At 48.5% G+C, this 23329-nt stretch overlaps 5 protein-coding genes across 5 annotated transcripts; 1 reads left to right on the forward strand and 4 right to left on the reverse strand.

Annotated features, from left to right (window-relative positions):
• Nucleotides 1-88: 88 nt before the first annotated feature.
• FSUBG_8191 (mitochondrial-type heat shock 70) lies at nt 89-2283 on the reverse strand (the record flags this gene model as incomplete). Its single annotated transcript, XM_036686573.1, has 9 exons — nt 89-421; nt 473-695; nt 745-848; nt 899-1001; nt 1057-1318; nt 1356-1422; nt 1475-1519; nt 1568-2141; nt 2225-2283. The coding sequence occupies 9 exons, from the start codon at nt 2281-2283 to the stop codon at nt 89-91; spliced, it is 1770 nt and encodes a 589-aa protein (XP_036536348.1).
• A 756-nt stretch (nt 2284-3039) lies between these two features.
• Nucleotides 3040-4445, forward strand: FSUBG_8192 (uncharacterized protein; the record flags this gene model as incomplete). The annotated part of the gene is made up of 2 exons (XM_036686574.1): nt 3040-3898; nt 3949-4445. The coding sequence occupies 2 exons, from the start codon at nt 3040-3042 to the stop codon at nt 4443-4445; spliced, it is 1356 nt and encodes a 451-aa protein (XP_036536349.1).
• Nucleotides 4446-5674: 1229 nt separating this feature from the next.
• Nucleotides 5675-6875, reverse strand: FSUBG_8193 (repetitive proline-rich cell wall 1; the record flags this gene model as incomplete). The annotated part of the gene is made up of 2 exons (XM_036686575.1): nt 5675-6742; nt 6792-6875. 2 exons carry the CDS (start codon nt 6873-6875, stop codon nt 5675-5677), a joined length of 1152 nt encoding a protein of 383 aa, XP_036536350.1.
• Nucleotides 6876-7984: 1109 nt separating this feature from the next.
• Nucleotides 7985-9025, reverse strand: FSUBG_8194 (basic proline-rich; the record flags this gene model as incomplete). The annotated part of the gene is made up of 1 exon (XM_036686576.1): nt 7985-9025. One exon carries the CDS (start codon nt 9023-9025, stop codon nt 7985-7987), a length of 1041 nt encoding a protein of 346 aa, XP_036536351.1.
• A 4182-nt stretch (nt 9026-13207) lies between these two features.
• On the reverse strand, nt 13208-18291 carry FSUBG_8195 (STE STE11 SSK kinase; the record flags this gene model as incomplete). The annotated part of the gene is made up of 4 exons (XM_036686577.1): nt 13208-13572; nt 14134-14202; nt 14249-14758; nt 14811-18291. The coding sequence occupies 4 exons, from the start codon at nt 18289-18291 to the stop codon at nt 13208-13210; spliced, it is 4425 nt and encodes a 1474-aa protein (XP_036536352.1).
• Between the last annotated feature and the right edge of the window lie 5038 nt (nt 18292-23329).

The raw sequence follows: 23329 nt of genomic DNA on the forward strand, positions 1-23329 counted from the left end.
GAAGCGCCTAAAAACCTCCACTCGCAATTCTTGGATGTCCAGCCATCCTTCACGTTTCCATATCAAGAATTCCCAGAACCCCGCCGCCCTAACAAAACTGGACATCGACGTTGTGAGCACCGACGCGTTTGCCCTCGTGATAGAGGGTGAAGTCCACTGTCCCGTCCTCGCAGGTCATCTCGATTTCGTAGCTGAGTTTGTGATAGACTTTTCCCAGCGGGTTGGTCCATGTTGGAAGAGATTCGAGGCTGATGTTGCGTGTCCAGCGGATCTCGCATAGTTTCTCTACGGCCGGTCCCCAAGCTTTGGGTGGCGGGAACTCAGAAGAGATGTGGATCGTCTCAAAGATCTGCCCAATCTTCTCAGTGTACAGTCGTTCGTAGCTCTGTCGGACTGGCTTCTTAGTCAACATATTGTCGCCCTATCACTAAAGTCAGAATGACATTCTATCAAGTGACACCACGTTGCTTACCTCCCGCAGAAACCATTCCATCTGGTTGCCAGCTCTCCACTCCTGACGTTGTTCCGACCAATGTTTGTCACATTGCCGATGCTTCTGGGGATCAAACTTGCATCCGAACCTCACTCCATAGCTGTTTCGAGCCACCCGTGCGCCTACTGTCACACCTAGGGTTGCTGAGAGGCCGTGGTTTGTAATGCCGTGAACTACAGCACCGCGACAGATAGCTGACCATCTAGTTTCAATGGTCAGAACATTTCCACAAACGTTTTGAAATTACTTACGGCTTGTTCCCGCGTGACTGTAGAACTGTGCTCTCAAAAAAGGCAGACTGAAGCTTGCTGTACAGATAGGAGCTACGACCGAAGCCACCGACAAGAATGATGTACTATTTGTGTCAGCCTGCTACAGTTCCGCCTGTTACCTTCATTTTATTACCTTTGCTGACTTTCCAAGCTTTACCTCAACAGCCTTAGTCTGTTGACGCACAAGTGCCACAATCTTGTCGACGATGGGAGTGTATGCAGACAGAATGTCGCTTCTGTGGGAAGATGAGGAAATGTTCAAAACAAAAACTTGGCCCGGGTATAACTTACGAGCTAAGCTCAAGCGTCTTTCGCCGTTTGAGCTTTCCGCTTGAGCTCGTGGCATCACAACTGTCAGGTAAGTCCACGACCCAGTCCCTATTCTGGTTAGAGAACTGAGGCTTGATTCCATGCTCCCACCACTCGTTCAAGAACTTTTTCTCCTCGACAGAGCTGACGCTGTGCCATGACCCAGGCGTGAGCTTTCGTTTGACGAGCTTCAGAAACTTTTCATCAAGAAAAACGCCTCCGCAGAGTCCCCCTAAGAGATGAGCTGGTGTCTGTGTTTTTTGTATTTTATAAGAACTTACCGTCGCCTTTGACACACTCTTTGACCACGAATGGCGAGATGGATTCGATCTGATAGCTGATCAAATCCTGCAGCATATTAGAATATTGGGCAGCTTAGGACAGGTCATTTCGAACTTACTACGGTTCCCCCTCCAGCATCACAAATAACCATTGTATCCCCAATCTGGATATGTTCAGCTCATACTCTTGACAATTGTTCTTTGGATCTTACCTTCATAGTTGACCTCTTCGAAAGATCCTTGATGGTAGCTAGGGCTGCAGCCTCCGGCTCTGAGATGAAACGAAGTTTGGTCTCACCGCATGATCTAGCATCGAGAATACCTGAGGTTTTGGCAGCCTGCTTCATGCGCTGCTGAGCGTAAGGGGGCCAGATTGCTGGCAGGGTAATCACAACGTGAAATGGTGACTTTTTCAGTAGCTCAACTCCAACAGTTCGTTGAATAGAGTCAATTGCATGATTCCAGAGCTTTCGCAAATAGCAAGCGATGACCTCCACCGGATCCTTCTTCATCTTATCCAGAAGTTCCCGGGCATGACGGAGCTGGGAGGACCTTGAAACACTGATGGGAACATCCTCATTATCGAGCAATAGAAGCTTGAACCACTTCAGGGCATCTTCACTGGCGGGGATTGAGTAGCCCCAGGACGTGCCTTTATTGTTGTCGTAGAGCAACTGAGTAGGGGCTTTCTCGACGTCAGAACAACGGTTCAACTCAGAATCCCAGCTTGTAACAAGTTCGATCTCTTCCGGTTCTCTAGAATACGCCCAAGCAATTCCCGAATACCTAGAGAGGATTTGATCATTAGCGATGCCAGTTGCTCCAACTGGCCCCTCGACACTTGGGAGAGGAGAGCAGACAGAACTCACGTTGTCCCGAAGTCGAGTCCAATGATGATAAAATCATCAACTGGCTTGTTAGCCGTCATCTCGGGTGATTCTCAGTGATAGAGAGGTGTCTCAAGCCCTGTGTTGTTGAGGCCGATGCTACGATCAGAGGTTGTGAAGCAAATATGTTATCAGATGAGCCGTCAGCTGCTCAATCTGGAGATGAAATGAAGAAGGAGGAGAGCGAAAATACTAGAGAGTTAGAAATAAATAGAGCCACCACTTCTCCGAATTTCTGATGTCTAACAGCAGGGCTGAGGGCAGTGATTCATTGCCGCTGCAATGCGAATCATAAGCACTCGGTGATTCTCGTGTTTGCTACCAGGTTTCTGAGATCATAATAATAACACCTCCTGTAGGCTCTCATATTTTCCTCTTTTTTTCTTTTCTCTTACTCCATCTCCTGGCATATTTCTCCCCCCCCCCCCTGAGAAGTGTCTTCCCTCCACTGACACACTTTTTATGATCAGAGCTCTTTGAACCAGATCATATCAAGTCCTTCAGCCCCAGGATAACTTTATTCTTCATCTCTATATCAGTCGTTACTGGTTACCCCCAAGATACTACTGTTAGTCATTGATTCGGGCAATTCTTTTTTGAACATACCCTACCCTCCCACTTTCCTAGGCACGGCCTATACCGACTACGTATTCTAGATATTGACTACGAAGGCACGTCGCGGATTTTCCTTTGCACTTCTACACCGGCTACGAATTATAGAGGCTCAAGACTCGAACCAAAAGCCAGAATTCTCTCTTAATCTCGAAACTGAAGTGTCTGGACCTCTTAACAACATTATGGACCAGAAAACTCCTCTCACAAAACATGAAAAAGACTTCGATGCTCTCTTGAGCAGCATCCCGAATTTCCCTGGTTCTCCTGATAACCCAATTGGCTCTGAAGTCCAAGACTACCATCAATGCCACACAGGTCCCATGCAGGTTGATAATACCCCTAAGGACTGGACTGTGGAGGACGTCTTCAAAATTCAGCGAGAGAACAATGCTGCATTCTTAGACAACTTTCGTCTGGTTGCTTCAAATGAAAGATCAACTTTAGCTCAAGTGGTACAGACTGAAGTCCATAACGGGATGGATCGAGTATTCAACTGCATCAAGAGCTTTATCCCTCAGCCAGCTCAGGCTCCAACTGCCTCGACAGTCACAGAACTTCGCACTCAGCTGAAGAAGGAGAAAAACTACGCACAGAAACTCTCTGGTGACTACAACAACCTTGTTGTGCACACCCATAAACAAAAGCAAGATCTTGGCAAAGTAAACGCCAAACTTGAGGATGCCCTTCGTGAGAGAGACCAGCTACGCCAGCTCCTGGACGGTGGTTCTCTCGCAAACTCTGACAAAGCAACCGATGATTCAATTCGAGGCAAATGGAAGGCTCTCGCTTACAACATTCGCTGCCTGGCTCACTACCTTGCCCAAAATCCGCCTCAACAGCAACTTGACGACATCGCTAGGGAGCGGCTACGATTTGTCGCCAGAGATTATTACACATTTCTCGAAGATGAAGATTACCGAGAGCTTATTCTCATGAGCTATCTATGGGCTACTGTTCAAGACAACGCGTTTGACGCCATTGGGACTGTTTGGGGTGGGCCTGAGTTGAGGGCTTTCAAGGCTGTTCGTGATCGCATTATCAGTGAGTAATTACAACAACCCTTTTTTTCATTGCATCGCTGACCTTGAAAGCGCGTATTGGAGATGGGGTTAATATTCCCAATAGCGATGACCCCGTCGCCTATGCTGCACGATGGCTGGCTCAAGGCTCATCAATGATGGGCAAACTTTGGGAAAGAGATGATCGTGGCTTCAGACGTCTCGTACTCACCGAAACCAAACTTCTGAGACCATTCTATTCAACTCGCCAGTCCATGGTAGACAGATGTGATAGGAAGGTCACTGATCAACTAAGAGACATTCTGAGCTCAGCAATCGAACTTGACGAGATAATGATGCGCTCCAAGGCAATCTTTCAAGTTCACTGGCGAGATCGATCCCAGAGTCTCGATTCTGCTACTATGTGGAATCAAAATGTCATGGATTCGGAAGCCTCTACGAAGACCCTATCACCTAGAAGTCGCGTTGTTTTCTTCATCTCGCCAGTTGTCTACAAGACTGGCACCGCTGATGGACAGAGGTACGATTCTCAGATGGTGTTGGCCAAGGCTTCTGTGGTCTGCGACTGACCTTGCGTCATTGCTTACTCCATATGAGAGAGGAAAGACTCGGATGGCTAGTTGCGCCATGCGAGAAAAGCAGTGAGAATGAGAACACTAAGGGTGGAAAGGGATCAGCAATGAATCCATCGCGGAACATATCCACGTCTTCCACGTTTACTCCCCTTTTGGTACAGTGTTCGGAGAGCTTTATCTTACCCCAGTCGCTTCTAACAATTCGTCCATGTCATCACAGACAGGCACAGATAACAGATTGAGAAATTGCAACACACACTTTTTTTACATGTTAAGATTTCAATTTCTAGGCGTGTGAATGATTAAACAGTAATTGAAGTGAAACGCAGCCATATGGTCATCTTAAGGTATCACGACGAAGAGTAACAGTATCAAATATCTTCAGAACGTCTCATACTTTTAACTCCAATAAATAGAAGCGAAGTACATAAAATAGGTCGCCTGCACAGGTATGCAGTACCTGGTCAAGGTGAGGAAAGGGAACTCAGGATCTTGATCCTAAATGATAAAAGGCTTAGATAAATCAGTCCAAGTTTAAGATATCTTTACCAAGTTTCTTTTAACACCCTCTTCCAAAGCCTTACATTTTCTTGCTCCCCAAGGCCTGTTCAGGTCATAAAGAAGCAAAGAGCACAAAGAATCCGCAAAAACAAACTGTCTCCTCCTCTCAGATTTCTTTCTACTTCCTAGTGGAGACTAAGGACTATGGTTCAACGACAGTCAATTGCGGCAACTCAGACTTTGATCGACAGATACAGATGGTGGGTGGAAGGAACAGAACATCTCCCCCTTCTTAACAGTATCAAGTGCAGCTTTGATAATATATACTTACCTAATTACTACTAGAGTGATGGCTATAGCCTTGCCATGAGCTTCAGGGAATGCGGGGAGAGTACCAATTTTATCAGAACATCTTATACTTTTAACTCGAATAAATAGAAGCGAAGTACATAAAAGAAGTGTCATCCATCATACTCCCTCCCTCTAGATTAACAGTATTGGCCACTGTCTCGTATCCTAACCATTCCATGTATGCATCTATGTCACACTCTTCCGAAACCCCAATTAGGTATTAAACAAAATCCACCAACTCCAAATCCAAAAATGCTGTCTGTACAAAAGAGCTATGTCATCAAAGTATCATCTTTACTAACTCAAGCGCTGAGCCCGAGCCCATTCTTGACAGCCGCACCTAGCCCGTAGTCGGTTCCAGTTGGCGTGGGTTAGGACGTCTCAGTAGCACTCGTCGTGGGATTCTCAGTCTCGGTCTCGTAGTTCGTTGTGTCCAGGGTACTGGTGGGATCCTCAGATACTGGGTAGGTTGGGATCACAGGAAGGGTCTCTGAGCTGGCAGTGGCAGATGTGGTAGTCTCAGCGGGTGTCTCGGTTTCTGCGCTAGTGGTCGTGCTCTCAGCAGCGGAAACAGTAGAGTACTCAGAAGACTCGCTTCTGGCAGCGGGATCAGTATAGACAGGCGGTGTGTAGACGGAGCTATCATCAGAGCTGGTGGAAGTTGAGATGATAGGGTCAACGGTTGACGAGTTGCTGGGCTGAGAGTAGACCGGCTTAGTGTAAACAGGAGGCGTATACGTGGGAGTCTCTACAGGCTTCGTGTAGACAGGAGCCGAGTAGGTCGGTGTGTCCACAGGCTTAGTGTACACGGGGACTGGTGCATTACCAGAAGGAACCGAATAATAGGCTGGCTTGGTGTACACAGGAGGGACATAGCCTGACCGTGTGCCAGTGGAGTTACCATAAGTAGGGTCGGAGTACACAAGCTTGGCATAGACCGGCTTAGTGTAAACAGGAGGAGATACGTAGCCAGGAGTTCGGTAATCGGTGGGCTTAGAGGCAGAGTATCCAATAGTAGAGTTCATGTAAGGATAGCCATTCTTGGTCTGAGAAGGCGCCGCATAGTTCGAGTTGGCAGGATAAGGATATCCAGTGTTCTTCTCGCCGTATGGCATGGCTGAAGGATACTTGCTAGGAAGCACATAGACGGTGTTGCTGATGGTCAAGGTCTCGGTGCAGTCGTGGCAGACAGCAGTGGTGTAGTAAGACCTATCGGAAGAAGCAGTGACAGTGACGGTGACATCGACAGTCTTGGTTGAGACAAACACGTAGTTGGAAGGACATTGGCGCGGTTCAAGAGTTGTCGAATGAGTTGTCGGTGTAGTTGTGTTCTTGGTGGCCGTGTAAGTGTTGACAGGAGTGTATGTGCTGACAGGAGTATAGCTGGGAGGGTCGTAGGCGTTTCCATTGGGAGATCGAGCAACTCGGCGCTGCTGGAACTGTGAATAGTTAGATTATGCTTACTAGTGGAAGTGATGGAGCTCATACAGAACTGAACCAAGAACCTCGAGGAGCAGCTTCGACTACCGTGCCGAGAAGGCCAACGGCACCAACGATTTCAGGCAGACGCATCTTTTAAATTGAGACTTTATGAGTATTGAAGACAAGAATGAGAGTAGCCAAGAGGATGTGAGGCTGCTTGTGAGAGTGATGGTGATGCTGAGTCTGGTGGTGAGATATTCATTTTCAGAACGCATCCCATCATCCTTAAGTACGACTTCATTTTCCCAAGGGTTTTTCTGAGGGAGTTGCGTATAAGTCAAAGGGTAGAAATATTGAAGTTGAATATTGAACAAATTGATGTCAGAAAGGGTGCTATATTGAAAGAGGGATGTTTGCTGAATACAGAAGGGCGGCGTTTATTGGTGGTGAAGCGGGGACACTTTATCGATTTAAGGGAGTTCGCGCCAACTAAACAGCCTTGATCTTGATCTTGATGGGACAATGGGGACAATGGGGACAAAGGGCGGAAGAAGCAATTAATTCGTCGACAAGGCCAGGGAATCAAAGGCATTTTATGAATATTCCATTGCCCATCAGGCCCCTAGAGCGCGACAGCGACAACCTTATTGCTCGACAACTTAACATGAGACAAATTCAAGGTGAACGTGGGGTTAATAGTAATAGTGATAATGTATTGTTCATATGTCGTCGGTTCGATAAAGGGCAATGTATTCATCTCGCGCACATTCGACTCTTTACAAGTTGCACGACCACGTCGTAAGACAACGCGTTGGGCGAGTCCAATCAAGATAAAAAAAAGTGCACGCGATTCGTCTCATGGCAAAGTAAGTACAAGTGTGCCCTTCACAGCCAATTGAACTGGCGTGATCTGTGGGTATAGTAGTATCATTGTGTGTCAATCATAGTGTGTGTGTATGTGTGTGTGTCTGCGTGGTTCTTCCTGTCGAACAGTCCATACGTGCAGGAATGGGTATCAAGAGGGCCACGCAATCGCCGTCGTGCCCTTTGTAAAAAGCTAACAAGAAACCAACAACAAAAAAACCATATGCTTATGCCGCAAAAATCATCAATAACCTGCCGCCCCGCGATGCAATCATGTAAAATCGAGCATTGTCCCAGGCTAGCTCGAGTCAAGTCCGTCATACGCCGTGGCCCCTCTTGAGATATTTCATCTCGATCGTTCATCTGCAACTGGCTCTGCCTCGGCACTGCGCCGATCAGTCCTCCCAGATGGTCTCAAGATCGAGATCTCCTCTTCGCTCAGCACCGCACACACTCCAACGCTTTCGCTTGTCTCTAGAGCCAAAACCCATCGTACGGCCTCGCGTCTGGCCATCTTTTCCTTTCAGGTCGGGGGATTCATTTCCTTCTGCAGCATCTGCATCGGCCTTGAGCTGGGCAATTCTTTCAGCTTCCAGCGCTGCTTCTTCGGCATCAGGCGTGTCAGGAATTGTTTCCAAGCTGGAGATGCTGGGACTTCGGGACCTGGTCGACGTTGGCGTGGAGGGAACTGATGAGTAAGTTGTGCCATAGCTTCCGGAAAGGGCATCGTAGCTTCGATAAGAGGATGTTGAGGATATCGAAGAGGATGGCGTTGATGGAAATGTGCCTAGAGAGCCAGTGCTCGAAGATGTAAATGTTCGGAGAGGAGAAGATGGCCGTCGTAGTCGGGCGGGGGTGCTTGTGGAAACCCCCATGATGGGAGAGGTACTTCGTCGCTCATGCATTTGTTCAGGTTCGAGAACTGAAGTTCGAACTGGAGAAATTGGCGGGAAAGCTTCATCGGCAGGCTTTCGTGGAATGCGGACTCTGCTAGGCGATCCAGAGGGGCTTCCAGGACGGTGCTGAGGTGAAAAAAGGATATGGCCTGATCCATTGACGCCTGGCATGGATTGAGTACGAGACATTGGGGGCGCAAGACTTGTTGTAGAACGAGACCTAGAATGAGCGCCTGAGAGGGGAGAAGTGGTGCGTGGTCGATACGGAAGGAAGGGTGTCGCAGACCAAGATGGTGAAGCTGGCGATGTCGGACTGGGGTCGGTGCTTCGTCTCAGGTTTGGCGGCTTTCGAGGCAATTCGATGCTGAGGTTGGAAAAGGCGCTGGGGCTCTGAAGTCGCAGCGATGGATATCCTGGAGAGAGGGAGGGTGACGCAGACAACGATGAAGAAGCAGAGGCAGAGGCAGATGCGGGTGCGGGAGCAGGTGTAGGAGTAGGACGGAACTCCTCCATACGCTCTGTCTCGGGAACTGGCTCCATTTCGAAATTGGTAATCGAGGGTGGAGGCAGAATACGATACGATACAATGTGATACGGTACGGCACGGCACGGATGGAAGTTGAGACCAACCGGTTTCGTCAGAAGATGGATGGTGGCATGTGGTGCCCGAAACTTGAACGAGTCTTGGCCGACGAGCAATGGCGTGGATTTCTGGGGGATTTATTCGACCCGGTAGTAATGATCGTCAGCGGCGGTTCTACGAAGCTCTGCCGGCGGCTGCAAGTTCGGGTTGCTTTTGACAAGAGGCGCAGCAATAGGGCGTGAAGCAATCACAAGCTGGCGACAGAGTGCGGTATTGCATTCAGCGCGGCAGAAAGGCGGGGGTGGATCAAGATTTGAGATAGATCCGAGGTGATATGGACGGCTTTTTGTTGTAGGTGGAGAGGCTATACTTTGTAGCTGTTGTAGCTCGAGGTGTGGTGGTGTAGGTGAGGTACGGAGTAGGTAGCTCGAACTCAGCTCTCAGAGGCCGTGTCGCGGTAGCTCAGCTGAAATGGAGGTGACAACGCGAAAAAGAAGAGAAAATCAGCCCTCGTGGGAAAAGAAGAGGGAGAATAGGGAGGAAGGGCCTTAAAGATGAGGAAACGTGGAGGCGTTTGAAAGAGAAGATGGAAAGTGATTTGAGAGGCGAGTCAAGTCGAGCAAGCATGTATGTACCTTAGTAAAGAAGAGGTGAAAGCGGGAGCGGCTGTAAAGGGAGACCCAAGTGACACTGGGCGCGTGGTTCCGACGGTCAGGGCACCCACCAGTACCAACTCCAGCTCCAGCTCCAGCTCCAGCTCCAATAAACTGTACCAGTGGTTGATGGTTCGGTGAGGTACCTCCGCTAGGTAGTGGGGGGGTAACCTGGGCTTCTGGGGCCCAAGGCCTGGGGAGGAACGTGCGATGAATCCACTAGGGGCTCTTAGCGGGGACTTGAGCCTGGGCGATGAGTTCAGGGTACGTGACGGTCAAGAATGGTTAAAAGTTTGGAGTTTGGATGAAAGAAAATGAACAAAGAGAGTACCTTATTAGTCACGGTTTTATTTACAATAAGATGGTTGTATTTTGCACTCTCGTATAGCTGCAGATTTAGACAAAGCTTATGAACTGGCATTACAATACCTGCAACGTTAACAAATCGGTAGTAGTCATCTCTCGTTGTCTCTACATAGGGTACAAGGGTCTCTTTGAATCTAAAACAAAACAACATCCGCCAACGCCACCGCTTCCCATTGACATACCTGACACTGCCATGTTTCCTACCAAGGAATCAGAACAGGTATAATAACAGCCATATTACTGTGTAATAAATGAGATGGAATGGCCCGAGACCATTCAATGTCATGCGATGCAGTGCGACGCGCGGGGTGTGTTATGTGTGTGCATTGTTCAACGACAATCACAGCCTTCAAGATGCTCCCTTCAAGTCACATCACATTCCGTTTCCACATCAACAGCATGCTCACGCAGATGGCAACGCAGCCAATCCTTCTTAATAAGCATCATCAACCATTCGGAACCGTGATGAACCTACCCGGACTTGTCGCTTGAATTGCCTCGCTTGTCTTGGTGCATTATCCGTACACGAGACGAGACGACGACTCGCCGAGTATCTCAATGAGGCGATCCATACAGAGTAGATCGGCCCAAACTAGCGGTCCTCAAGGCTTGACACCGCCCTTCCAGAACGTGACACCAGCATTAGTAATTACAGTTGGTTCTCGAATAAAATGAGCACTCTGCCACTTTCAGTACTGGGTTCCCTAATCCGGTAGACCGTTCAAACCGCTCATCTTCAACCGTCAGCCACTCATGGTACGCGCCTCCACAAGAGACGCCGCCTTTCAAGAAAGCCATTCACTGAAGCTTCGACGCCCAGGTTTCAGGAACCGGGGGCCCTTATGCTTCGTGGAGCCTTTACGGGGGAGACCGAAGGCCCGGGCCCCATGCTGAGCTCTGCGGGTGAGAAGCCGGAGGCCTTTTGTACATAACCAACTGGGGACATTCGGGAGTCGAGGGAATAATTTATAGGTAAAAACCCTCAAATGGTCTAAGACTAAAGACAGGATGCCAAAATAAATACAGTAAGCAGGCCTGCATGTTTAGGATAATTCCCGAAGTTTTTACTTGGGATAAAGATACTGTGTACTAGAGTTTCTCCCTTGGCTCAAGCATGAACATGGCGTGGAGCATGTATGCCAGGGGAGGAAAGAAAACTCAGGACCTTGATCCTAAATGACAAAAAGACTTGGGTAACTTAGCCTGAGCCTAGGGGATTCCTCACTGAGTTTATTTTAGCACCCTCTTCTAAAGTCTTGTATTTTCTTGCTCCCTGAGGGCATAGTAAATTTAATATGCTACCCATCGCACCGTCAATTGCAAGTCGGTCTGTCTGAACCTGGGAGGCTTAGATAGAGTCGACCAATCCCATTCCTGTCCACGCATTGTTCTTTCACTGAGCTACCATGGCAAACGAGCATTGCATTGCATTCATCTCCTTGTTCTTAGCGCTGCTCAACTCGCTACATGTACTGATGGTTGTTCGTCCTGAATCGGAAAGCCAATAGCCACTCAATTTGTCCTCAAAGGTACCACCGAGTCAGTCAAGAGTCCAATGACCATGAGCCAACCAGCTCTCACTCACATCAATCGCTTGACGCCTGAACCTGAACTCTTACTGGTGAGCGCGTCCTTACGCCTTGATCCTGGTGAGACCCTTGCACAGGGATGGTGAGTGATGGCTCAGGGCTGAGGGATACCCGTAACGAGAATAGGCCCAGCTCATTGGGTGTAATGTTGTAGCTTAGGCGCTATCTCTGGAGGAATGTCTGCCCTGGTCGCCATGACGTCGTGTCTCGAGAGTTGCCCAATGCGAAGTGATGGTCTGTGAATGCAGTAAAGAGATACTATTCACGCTCAAGGTTGAGATAGCAACCGTCGGTTGAAGGCCCCCAATTTATGATACGTTTTGGCTCTCTTGACTTGGATGAAATACCACTTCTCACCAAATCCTCACTGTTCCCGACCCCAGGTTCCTCATCTTTTGATCCTAATCTCAGGGACCTTGCGCTACTGCATGACAGTTCCATATTTAGCTCCCGCCAACAGAATGCTCCGACGCCGTTGGTCATGCTTTTCTCGTATCAGCGCTCGTTGACCTGAAGCAGTACGTAGAGCATTTTCGTACCTTTATTCGTTGTTGTTTTGTTAAGCTGAAAGGTGGCTCATCATATAAAAGCAAAGAAGCAAAAGGGGGCATCTGGCTGTATGCATAAGTTAGTACCTTACCCTACCCAGGTATCTCGTGTACTAATTCAGTACTAATGCATTACTCGGCATTATGCCGATTTCCTTGGTTTACAGAGAAATACCGCGCGAAACTCGGCTTCCGTGGGATTTAGTTTATAACGCAACCGCTTACATGCGGGATGTTCTGTAAGAGGGTTGCAACTTGTAAGCGACAAGGAGCAGGTCATCCGTCGAGACCATCACATGTACATCATTTCTTTCACGACTCGATCAGACACAGTATGACATGTCTTACAAGTGGTTCTCAGTGCAGCACTGTTGGTTCAACCGTGTATCTATTGTAAGGGCTCTCATATCTCCCTTCTCGTTACCAACTGCCACGAATGGCCGTGAAACGAATTATCCAATATCAGCCACATACACGCAGTCCAAGGAATGCCCATAAATGCAGCTCAGTCTATCGACCATTGATACACATACAGACGCAGGCTAAGAGAGAATGTAGTACCCAAAGTTCCTGGTGCACTCGCAGAGATCAGATACTCTCACATACTATTGTCGTGATCCTTTCATCTCCAACGACAATATACAAGACAGTCATGAATCCCAAGTGTTCTGCTATCTTGTTCCTGGTGCTCCCGGAGGTGGAAGCTGGTCAGGTCCAAAAGACATTGGCAAAAGCTACATCGCGTCAACCCCAAACTCAAGAACAAGAACAAGAACAAGAACAAGAACAAATGGAACAGAGCGCAACTAACCTGTCGCAGTTTTGCAATCACAAAATCCTCATTCTTATCGAACATGATAATTGGTGTATCCAGTGTACAAAACTCGCGAATACTACATCACCGAGAACACGCAACTCACCTGTTAGTCAAATCCATCATCTTCTTCTTCATCTCCTCTCTCAAAGACACCCCCAGTAACAACTCACAACTGTCTACACATTCCACATGGACTCGCCGGTGGCGCAATATCAGTTGCGACAGCAATGGCTCGGAACCCACGATGACCGCTTGTCACAGCTGTACCAAGGGCCACGCGCTCTGCACATGTTCCCACCGGATACGCCGCGTTTTCCACATTGGCGCCGCTCGTGAGCTCACCCTCGCTTGAGAGAACCGTTGCTCCGACACGGAACTGGCTGTACGGGCAGTATGCTGTGGCCTTGGCTGCAACTGCACGCTCACGGAGCTCTGAGAACTCGTTCGGCGTAATGCCGTGTGCTGAACAGACTTCAGCCGTCTTGGCTGTGTCGCCTTTTGAGATAGTCTCTGGGGTCTCCATCATATGAGCTGAGGGGAAAAGGAGAGGGCAGAAAAGGGGGGAAGGGGAGGGAAAGAAGGAAAGAAGAGAAAAGAGAGAAGAGGGTTTGTGGCAATGGGCGATTGATGCTTATATCCTATTCCGTGTCACTCGTCACTCGTTACACGAGCGGGCCCTTTATCGTGGACGTCTCCGCATCGGGCGCCTCCGTAATGCGGGGCTGAGCGCCGAAATGACGGACCCTTCGGCTGGTTCCTATGATACCAGATTACTTATCGTTTCTTTCCTTCAATAATTGGTAGGTAATGTAGGTAACTATCATTTCTAACGGGCAAGGGTATATAGACTAGGTATGTAGACTATCTATGTATGTAAGTGGTGTCCAAATATGTATCATCAGATGCTATCAGCATCTTCCCATCTTCATGGTCTAATATTACTGTCATGACCATCATGCACCTTTTTCTCACATTGCTGCCATCCATTCTCATTACAAATACGTACATACGACACAGAGCAGTACAAAACTCCCAACTCGTCGCTCATGCATACTGCTCGGCGAGCGGTTGTAGACTGGTTCTTGAACGAACCCGACCAAATCATTTCCATATCCTTTGTCCCCAACTTGCGTTTCTTGTCGGTCTTCTTTTTCATTTCATCTGGATTCCGGCATCTAGTAAAACCCATCAGATCCTCCAAGCCTACTTGAGGTCGAACTGACTGTTGGCGTCGATTGTGCCGAGCTTGTGTCGCTTGGCGTTGCCGGTTCCACGACCTGACTTCGGATCGACGTGATCCATTCGTGCTGCAACAACTCAACTGCTGACGATCGGTTACGAGGGTCTCTTGTGAAACATTTCTTCAGGAAGTCGATTCCCTGAGGGCTGAGCTGATCTGTAGGTGGCAGCTGAGGCGGGTTCCCTTGCGCAATGTTGTACATGATCGCCCACTCGTTGTCGAGCTGTGCCCATGGCCTTCTTCCGGTAGCCATTTCCAGAATAACACAGCCCAGAGACCAGATGTCGACGGCCCCAGGCTTACCAGGATTCTCACCCTTGATCACCTCAGGTGACATATACATCGGTGTTCCTGTCATGGATCGGTTTGGCATTGTTGCTTGCTTCTCGCCAGCAAGTGTGCGGCCCTGTCGAGCAATAACCTTGGCGGCGCCAAAGTCAACATACTTGATGATTCCGTTATGATCGAGCAAAATATCTGCAACCTTGTCAGTTTCAGCACATTTAGGGTTACAAAAGACACCACTTACTTTCGGGCTTGATGTCTCGGTGGGCAATGCCGCTCTCATGCAAATAGGCAAGACCCTCGAGCAGTTGGAGCGCATATACCATGATGACCTGCTCGTCTTCGATTCGGCCATGCTCCAAGAGACTAGCCAAAGATCCTCCCGAACAAAACTCCATGAAAATGTACACTCGGTCTCGATGCACTTCGATACCATAGTATGATACCACATTGGGATGGTCCAACACTTCCAATACACCCATCTCCTCTCTAATTTGCTCGGCGATCTGTGGGATAAGTTTGGGATCCTGCAGTCGAATTTCCTTGACGGCCATCAGATGGCCCGTGTCAAGGTTCATTGCGGCATAGACATTGCCGAATGTGCCGCCTCCTACAAATTGGCCTTGCTGCCAGCGCATCGTAACATTGGTGGCTGATGATGAAAGGTACGCCAACGATCGGTCGACTTCATTATTACCTTCCAGTACTCTTCCGACTCCCTGTCGCTCTGCAACCTTTTCACGTCGATACTCATCTACCCTTTCGAGCTCCTCCATGCGCTGTTCAGTGATGAATCGTGAAGCCTCTTCGTCGTTCAGCATTCGGTTCTTGTCAAGCCTGCGGAACTGTCCCACCAAGGCTTCGATTCGTTCTTTCTCGGCCTGTGCCGCGAGGTTCGATCTGGCGCCCATGATATCAAAGTGAGAAATAAGAAGAGACATACACCCTGCGACCTTGGAACGAAGCTTGGCATACTCATCCTCGCCTAGGGCAAGAATGTGGCGGCCTCGTGTCATGCCCATAGCCAACTCTAGCGCAAGTACAGCCCATCGGAACGTCTTTCGGTCAGATGCAACGCAGTCGTCGCAAATGAAGCTCACCCAGTCGAGGGCAAGTTTGGTCAATTTGAGATTGTTCATCTGTCGCCTGTTACTATCCATGTAGAGTAACGAACGTTGGCCAAACTCTGTGGCGAAAACAAAGCATGTTTGAATAAGTTCTTGGCAGTCCTTTCCCCGGGCCTGTTTTCTGATGATTTCCACACTGTCCATGAAAGTATTAGAAAGCTTATATGCCACCCGCCTCGTTTCTGTCAATCTTGAGTTGACTTTGTGGATGTTGGACCTCGATTCCTGCACAAGGTCAACATGCATATCGACAGCGTCAAGGAACGCCCTCCTCGCGTTGTGTAGGGTCTGGGGACTAGAAGCGCAGAGTCGTATATGTCCCCGCTTTAGGTCGAGGTTCAGGTCGCGCAAGGGTACTTCAATTACTTCGCCGAACCAATTGATAGGATCCTCTGGTCGGAGAATGAGGACATATTGCTCGCCGAGCTCGTCGGGAAACTGGTCCTTGGAAGTAATAGCCATCATAACGGGTATATCTTCCAGTCTCTCCCGCAACTCGGGCGATGCAATAACGTATGTGTTGTCTTGCTCAAGCAAACGAGTGTCGACTTGAAAGTGACCCGAAGCCACCAATTGGTCGTAAAACTTTTGCATGGTCTCTGGGGGGAAGGATATGCTGTAGTCGGATGCGTGCTCGTAGTTGTCGTTCAGCATTCGAGTGAATCGCTGGAGCATCCGCTGGCGGACTCGTACGGAGTCGAGACAAGCCTTATAACGCTTACTCATCTCCGATGCGGTTTCCTTGGGCTTTGCTTGCAACTCCTTTTCAAAAGTCTGGCTGAGTCTGTTGAGAGCCTTGAATGTGAGTGAGCTAAACTGCTCCGCAACTTCAATGTGACCTCGCTGCAGATGACTACCGATTTCGTTGGCGAAATCCCATTCTTGAAACAAAAGTTCTGCTTCCTTGAAAGTATTCTTGTTTCCACTCAGCTTCCAGTTTAGCATTTTGAAGTAATACTTCAACGCTTCCAGTACAACTTGGTCGAAAGATTCATCGATGCAAGGTGGTAGATCCCAGCCTGGTTCCGGGTGCGCAATAGATGTGCACTCAATCTTGATTCGAATGGCAAATTTGAGCAGAAGCTGAAATTGGGAGATCATTTGATCCTGCATGAGAGGGTTTTGCTGGGCAGATTCCTTAACTCTCCTAGCATAAGCGAGACGTGTGCGGGTGATCTCTTCAATGAGACGCGAAGGGAAGCTGATAAGAGTAAGAAGCTCTTCGAGATATGGTGGTAGGTGGCGTTTGCGGAACGGCTCGGAATTCCTAATAAGAGTGTCCTTCGCCTTGCTAATGACGGTGGATATGGGTGCAAGCATTCCCTTTTCTAGGTTCCCATTGTCGTCGTTGTAAAGAGACTGAAGTCCGTCTTCTTTCATCAGCCGGTCAAGGAAGGATGTTTCGTCGTTGCTTATACCGTTTACAGCTGGCGACCGCTGTTTAGTCCGTGTAAAGTCGAGCTCATCGTTCCCAACCCACTTCTTCAGGATGTTCAGTTCCGTGTTTATCATCTCGTTGGTGTTGTACCACGATATAATAGCATCATGGGCTTCTTTGAATGTGGCAGAGTCTGCTGCCTTGTGTTCTGCAGCGAGTGAAGCCCAAGAAGGGTAGAGGTTTTCACACATCTCAATCTTGGCCACCATGTCTTTGACTTGTTCGTATGGTGGTTTTCCTACTTCGCTCTCGCCCTTCACTTGGAAGTTGATGATCTCGTCGAGGGTACGGTCAAGAGTAGACCGGAATTCCTCCAACATGCGTCTCTGGACAGGGATATGTCTTCCACAAACCTTGGATCGGATGCCCAGCCACAATTCAGTCTTGTGAGCGCTCTTGCCTGCCTGTTGATCCGCCGATCCGATCAGTCGTTTTTTCTCTTGCCGTACGACATCTCCGGTAAGGACGGCCTCGAGCATACCGTGCCACTCAAGCCTTTCGCGATTCTCTGGGTCTTTCAAATCCTCGTCCGTGGGCTGAAGGTTGTCGTTGCCGTAGAACATAATGGTCTCCTGGTCGAAGCGATCGTCATATGGACCCTCCGACGAAGGGGTTTCGCCTTCAGAGTCCGAATCGTTTCCATTCAAATTCGAGTAAGACGAAAAGTAACCCCCACTATAGTCCTGCCGAAGTTTCTGTACGTATGCTCGCTCCTGTGCTCGGAACCTGCTCTCACTCGGCCGTGGGCGCGTCTTAGACGATGATCGGATTGATTCAGTGAAAGATGGTGTCACTGGCGGATGAGCTGGTTTCCTGGAGGTGGCAGGATTGTATGTGTTCGAGGGTGTCCTCGCTGGACCCAATGGTCGTTGCGGCCAGGAGCCATTGGGCGTATAGGTCGTGCCATCGTCACCAGTAGCACCTCTTTGTGGCTTTGAGGCACCGTTAATGACCGTCCCAGGAAGCAGAGAAGTCAATGACCCTGTGTGGCCCGATGTCTCGTATCGGGATAAATTACCCAGTTCGTCCTGACGTTCTGTCGCATGAGGATCGCCGTTGGTCTCGATCGGAGTTTCGTGTCGGTGATTCCTGTTCTTGTCGATGCGGCCATCTTCTTCGGTACCTGAAAAACGAACCGCTCGGGGCGATGACTCGGTCATCCTAATGGGTGTGTCTGGGCTGGCACCCAGGTGGAGTTGGAAGTATGAGCGCCCCTCAGTGTCACGTCGCGTTGTCGTGAGTGATGCGAAGATATCGTTGTGATTGTGGAAAAGGCCAGTTAAAACAGATTTTTGTCGGCACTCCAGTTGTGGTCGAAGAGTTTACGATGGATCGAAGATGGCCATGGAGAGGGGGTTGAGCTTGGGGAGCTCTTGATGCAAGCAGATCGAGATGGATCGCATGGAGGAGTGGCAACCAAGAAGCGCGTGCAATTTCATAGCCAATCATCGCGCTTCAAGCATCTAGTGGCGCAATGACTGTGGCTCGTGTGTGGCAAAACTATGGGCTCAGGCCTATCATGAAGACGTTGTGAAGACGAATCATGACTACTAATCTGCCAATCTTGGAAAAAAATCAGCACTGTCAGTCCTCTTGTACCACACCGGCTTACATAGTGCAAGGACTCGTAGAGAAGAGCGTTGTTTGTTTTTAATAGCATGTTGCTGTCATGACGATATATATCCTTACATACCACTCATGCTATAGATAATGTATTATATAGTGTCGAAGTCGTGGGGGAGTTGCAGACTCTGCAGTCGAGCTTTTTATAGCTCTTCAGCTGGTCAAGCGACGTATTTATTATAATTAGAGTTGCTTAAGATATTGCAGCCTAAAGGTAACCTTATTAATTAAGTTTACTGAGACTTTAGTCTGGCTAGAGACTTTATTATTAATACTTTTGTAGCTGTTATTGGAATACCTGGATCCTATTTATTGGTCGTTACTGGGTTAAAGCTAAATAATGTCTTATATAGTGTCGTATCTCTTTTACTCTACTATAATGTTCCACTGCTGTCGTTACATTATTAACCTGATAGTACTTAATACATTGAAAGGTCTCGAGTCCATGACATCTCCTGACTGATGTAGGCATGCGGAAAAGATAACTGATATAGTGGAAGAATACTAAGACATCAGGTGTGCCTTATAAATGCCACGGTGCTTTGTGAGTAAATATGTGTGACATAAGACAGGAAAGGTTCATTCATGTAATATACCACAAATTATATTCGATGCTGAGATTTTATAATCATGATTGCTATCGATCCTCAAGATCAGCACAGAATGACTACCCTAGACCCGCCCAAGCCTGACCAGCACCAGCCCACGTCAACGAACGAGTACCGATTTATTATCTTCGCAACAATATTCGTGTAGGGTTTAGCATGATGATGATTTGATCAAGCGATGGCCGGAACGAATTGATGCAATATATACCCTACGCACCAGCCTGAGCGTCATGCTATGGTGCTTTGCCCTGACTGTCAACTAAAGGCATAGATAGTGCTAGGCCGTGGGAAATGATTGCACAGATTACGATTTATGCATGGAATCTTACTATCATGTCAAAAAGAAAGTAAGGGAAAGCTGCCTTTAATTTCCAGCACATACTCCGTACTGTATATGAATTACTCCACAGGTTCCTTATGTAGAGTTGTGCACATAAGCGTGGCACAACTCGATTCACCAGGTCGGTTACGAGCCGAGCTGAGCATACACCGAAAGTCAATATCAGTCGGCCGAAGCAACTGGTGAACGAGACGATGCTAGCTTTGACGGTTCGGTTAGGCATTCTGAAGTGGTTAGCAATCCTTTAAAGGGCATGCAGACGGAACCACTAATAAATGGTGAAACTCCGGGACGACGCTTTGACATCAAGGTCCTGATCTAATAATCTATGTACCAATGTGGCCAAGGCAAAGACGGATAGAGAACAGACAGTAGCCTAGAAGTACGCTAAGTCGATTGTGGTATGTTGATATAAAAAATCCTTCTCATTTTCGTTTGATTGACAAGGGTTGGCCCTGAAAATGTTTAATCAGGCAAGAGTCTTCAATAGCCTCAAACCGAACACTCCATCCCTGTTCCGAGGGAGGAGGTTCCGTGTAAGACGACAACAACCAACTCTAACCAATGTCAAAACCACATGGGTGTGGGTTTTAACCACGGCGGCTCCGTCTCGAGGGTTGAGGTGCATTGACCAATGAGTAGGAATTCGAGGTCAGCAAAAGCCGGTCTGTGTCCAGGACTGACATGCGGTGACAAGACCGGCTTCCACGGAGTCACCGCCGTTGATACTAATGACGCTAGAGAGGTGGCTAGTTAGGTAGGCGATGTTCGATAAGTTCTTGGCGATAGATTGACTCAGCTGTTGCTGATACGTACTCATTAATCTCATGTAAATCGACAGATCAAAAGCTTAGCGTCATAACTTACATCTGGTATGACAACTCCATATCACGATCTCAGGCATATGGCCATGTTCGATACATACAGACCCACTCTTCTCTACGGGACTTGCCATATCCGCTGTTAGTGGTGGTAGGCGCGTTGTGTAACATACATAGGACTCTGCAGCGGCATGAGATAGTCCTTCGCGGATGTCGGCACAACGTTTCGTTCATTTCTAGTAGTATCTGGATACCACCGGAACCCGGATCGACATGTTGCTGTCTGCGCAAGTCGACTTCCACGAAAGGACATTCTTTCCTAAGGCTAAGCCATGTGTTGGCTCTGAAAATCGCTCGGTGGTTGTCAATCACCTCAAGATGTCATCAAATCAACTGGGGTCAAACACCAATATCCTGGTCAGGTCAACGCGGGTATTTGCGCAGCATTAGCGCATATGCATGGAGCCCGTTGTGGCCAAGGTAGGTATAACACTCGGCTATTACAAAGTCCTTGTGGTCTCGGTCTTCTCTTTGAAAGAATGAGGAAGCCGTGTCGTATGTCAAGGCCATCGAAGCCTGCTCAACGGTCAAGTGTCGCTTTCGCCACCTCTTGTGGTATGGCCTGATGCACTGACAATATGTCCAAGAACTAGATCCACATACGTATCGGATACAAGCTTGTGCGGACCATCCCACGCGCGGTTGCACTGAGGGTGTGAAAGCTTTCCTGCGCACGTAGCCAGATTAGGAACATCTAGGTATATCATCAAACAAACTTTTCGTCCCATCGTGGCCGACCAGGCCGAGTAGAGTAACCTTGCTGGTGACTCTTGAAAGTCGGGACGACATGTCATGTTTGACAGTAAAAATTAAGTTTGGAGCTGCATGGTCTCGTAGTCAGGTCGGTGGTTGCAACGGCCACAAGGAATAGAAATTCTCCTGGCCATCATCTCTGTTCAAGACTCAGCTCAGAAGCCGAGCCTTGGCGTCGCGTGGGGTCCGGAGACCTAAAGATCCTTACTAGGGCTGACCAGGGCTGCACGAAATGAGAGGGCTCCTGTAGGTACCCGACGGTTGGCCTGGTTAGCTGTCACAGCTTGGTGGAGAGAAACCTCTCACCCCGGATTCGAGCTGGTGGATGACTTGGGTTGCCAAGGACTTGGAAGGCTCGCCTCATGATACTGTTGATGTCTGGCTAGGTAGGTATGCTGTGTTGGGCTTCACATCGGCTGCGTTGGATCATGAGGGTCAATGATAATGTCATATCTCACCAGAAGGCTGCTGATGGCCTGTGAGATGATCAGATTGTTGATCGGCGTGCTCGGATCGTAACTTGATACCAACGCCAACCGATGTCAAACATGAGCACGAGGCGGGAAATTGTGGGTTACAGGGTGAGCGAGACGGCGACAGTTGGGCTTCGACACATGGATGCCACATGCCCTGATTGTAATGCATAGATCTGCTAAGAAGAAGAAGAAAAAGGTCTTTAGATGGATAACACAGCTGAATGTTTAGTTTGTTTCCATTGCAACTGTGAAATTGCACAGTGGAGATGGGGGCACAAGATTCGATTACATCATTGCTATGCTTGTCTCTTTCCTGAGAAGATTCCGAGGGCAGCAAGACATGGATGAACGACGCTGCCTTTCTAGGTATGCTCAAAGTTTGCATAAATACCTACCTACCTTAGGTATACAGATGTTACCTTAGTCAATTGAGATGGAGCCCTGTAAGTGTAGGAAGTTTAGGGAGGCTACTGCAACTAGCCCTGCCCCAGGTGGCTGTGGCTCTTCCCGCGTACCATCAACCGTGCACATATCTAAGCTCCATGTTCAAAGACGGGCAGTTACCTTGTGAAAGGCACTCACTAGGTACCTACCTACCTTAGGTACGGATGAACCAGGTTGGACCTTAAGGTACTTACCTACAGCTCTAAGGTAATCGATCGCACAATGAGACGAAAATTTGAAACGTGCTGATAACGAAACCCTCCGGCAAGAAGGAACGCAACCTCTGCTCCACCCTTCTTACTCATTCTCATCCCTCAACTGTCACCATCCAAGCCCTGCAATTTACCATTAGCATACCACAAAATCCTGCTACCGTATTAGTGCCCAGAAATGAGCTTCCATCTGATGCACGATTCATCAATGGATGATACGATCGGTTACACCTTGGAACGAAAGTTCCGTATCATTCATCAACAGGAGCCGAGTCAGTTATCGTTGCGACCTCAACGTTTCACTGACATCCAACTTACACTGATACATGGCTGTCTACATCACGAACGCGCCGAACCAACTCATCAAGGTTACCCCGTGGCGCTGACGCCGCTGAATGGGAATTAGGGAGAAGGTGACATCGCAACCCTTCAGGATGTGGGAAGGGATTTTCTCCCATCCACTTGACAAAGTTTAACCATATAAACGCTCACTGTTGATGCTCATGAGACGCCACCTACCGAAGGGAAGGCATTCGTGAATTACTCTAGGCACACCTGGGTATTTAGTGTACCTATGGCGGACCGATCATAGATCATCGTCCAAGGCTCTAAGCTATGTCTTATCCTGCAGCAGTGAGGCTGAATATTAATCGCGGAATGCTTCAGGTACCAAGCAGATCTGCCCCCTTCAGGATCGGTAGCGAAACCAAGAGGTAGAACAACGCTCGTTAGTGGCATTACTTACGGATTGCCCAATCGCAGTCACAATTTGCAAGGGTCCAGTGATGGATGCGTGCTCAGGCGTGTGCTGAATCGCCTTCTGTCTAAACTTCAAACTTGCAACCATCCTCAGAAAATTTG

This window comes from Fusarium subglutinans, assembly GCF_013396075.1.
Source record: "Fusarium subglutinans strain NRRL 66333 chromosome Unknown NRRL66333_c0000109, whole genome shotgun sequence".
Taxonomy (NCBI): domain Eukaryota; kingdom Fungi; phylum Ascomycota; class Sordariomycetes; order Hypocreales; family Nectriaceae; genus Fusarium; species Fusarium subglutinans.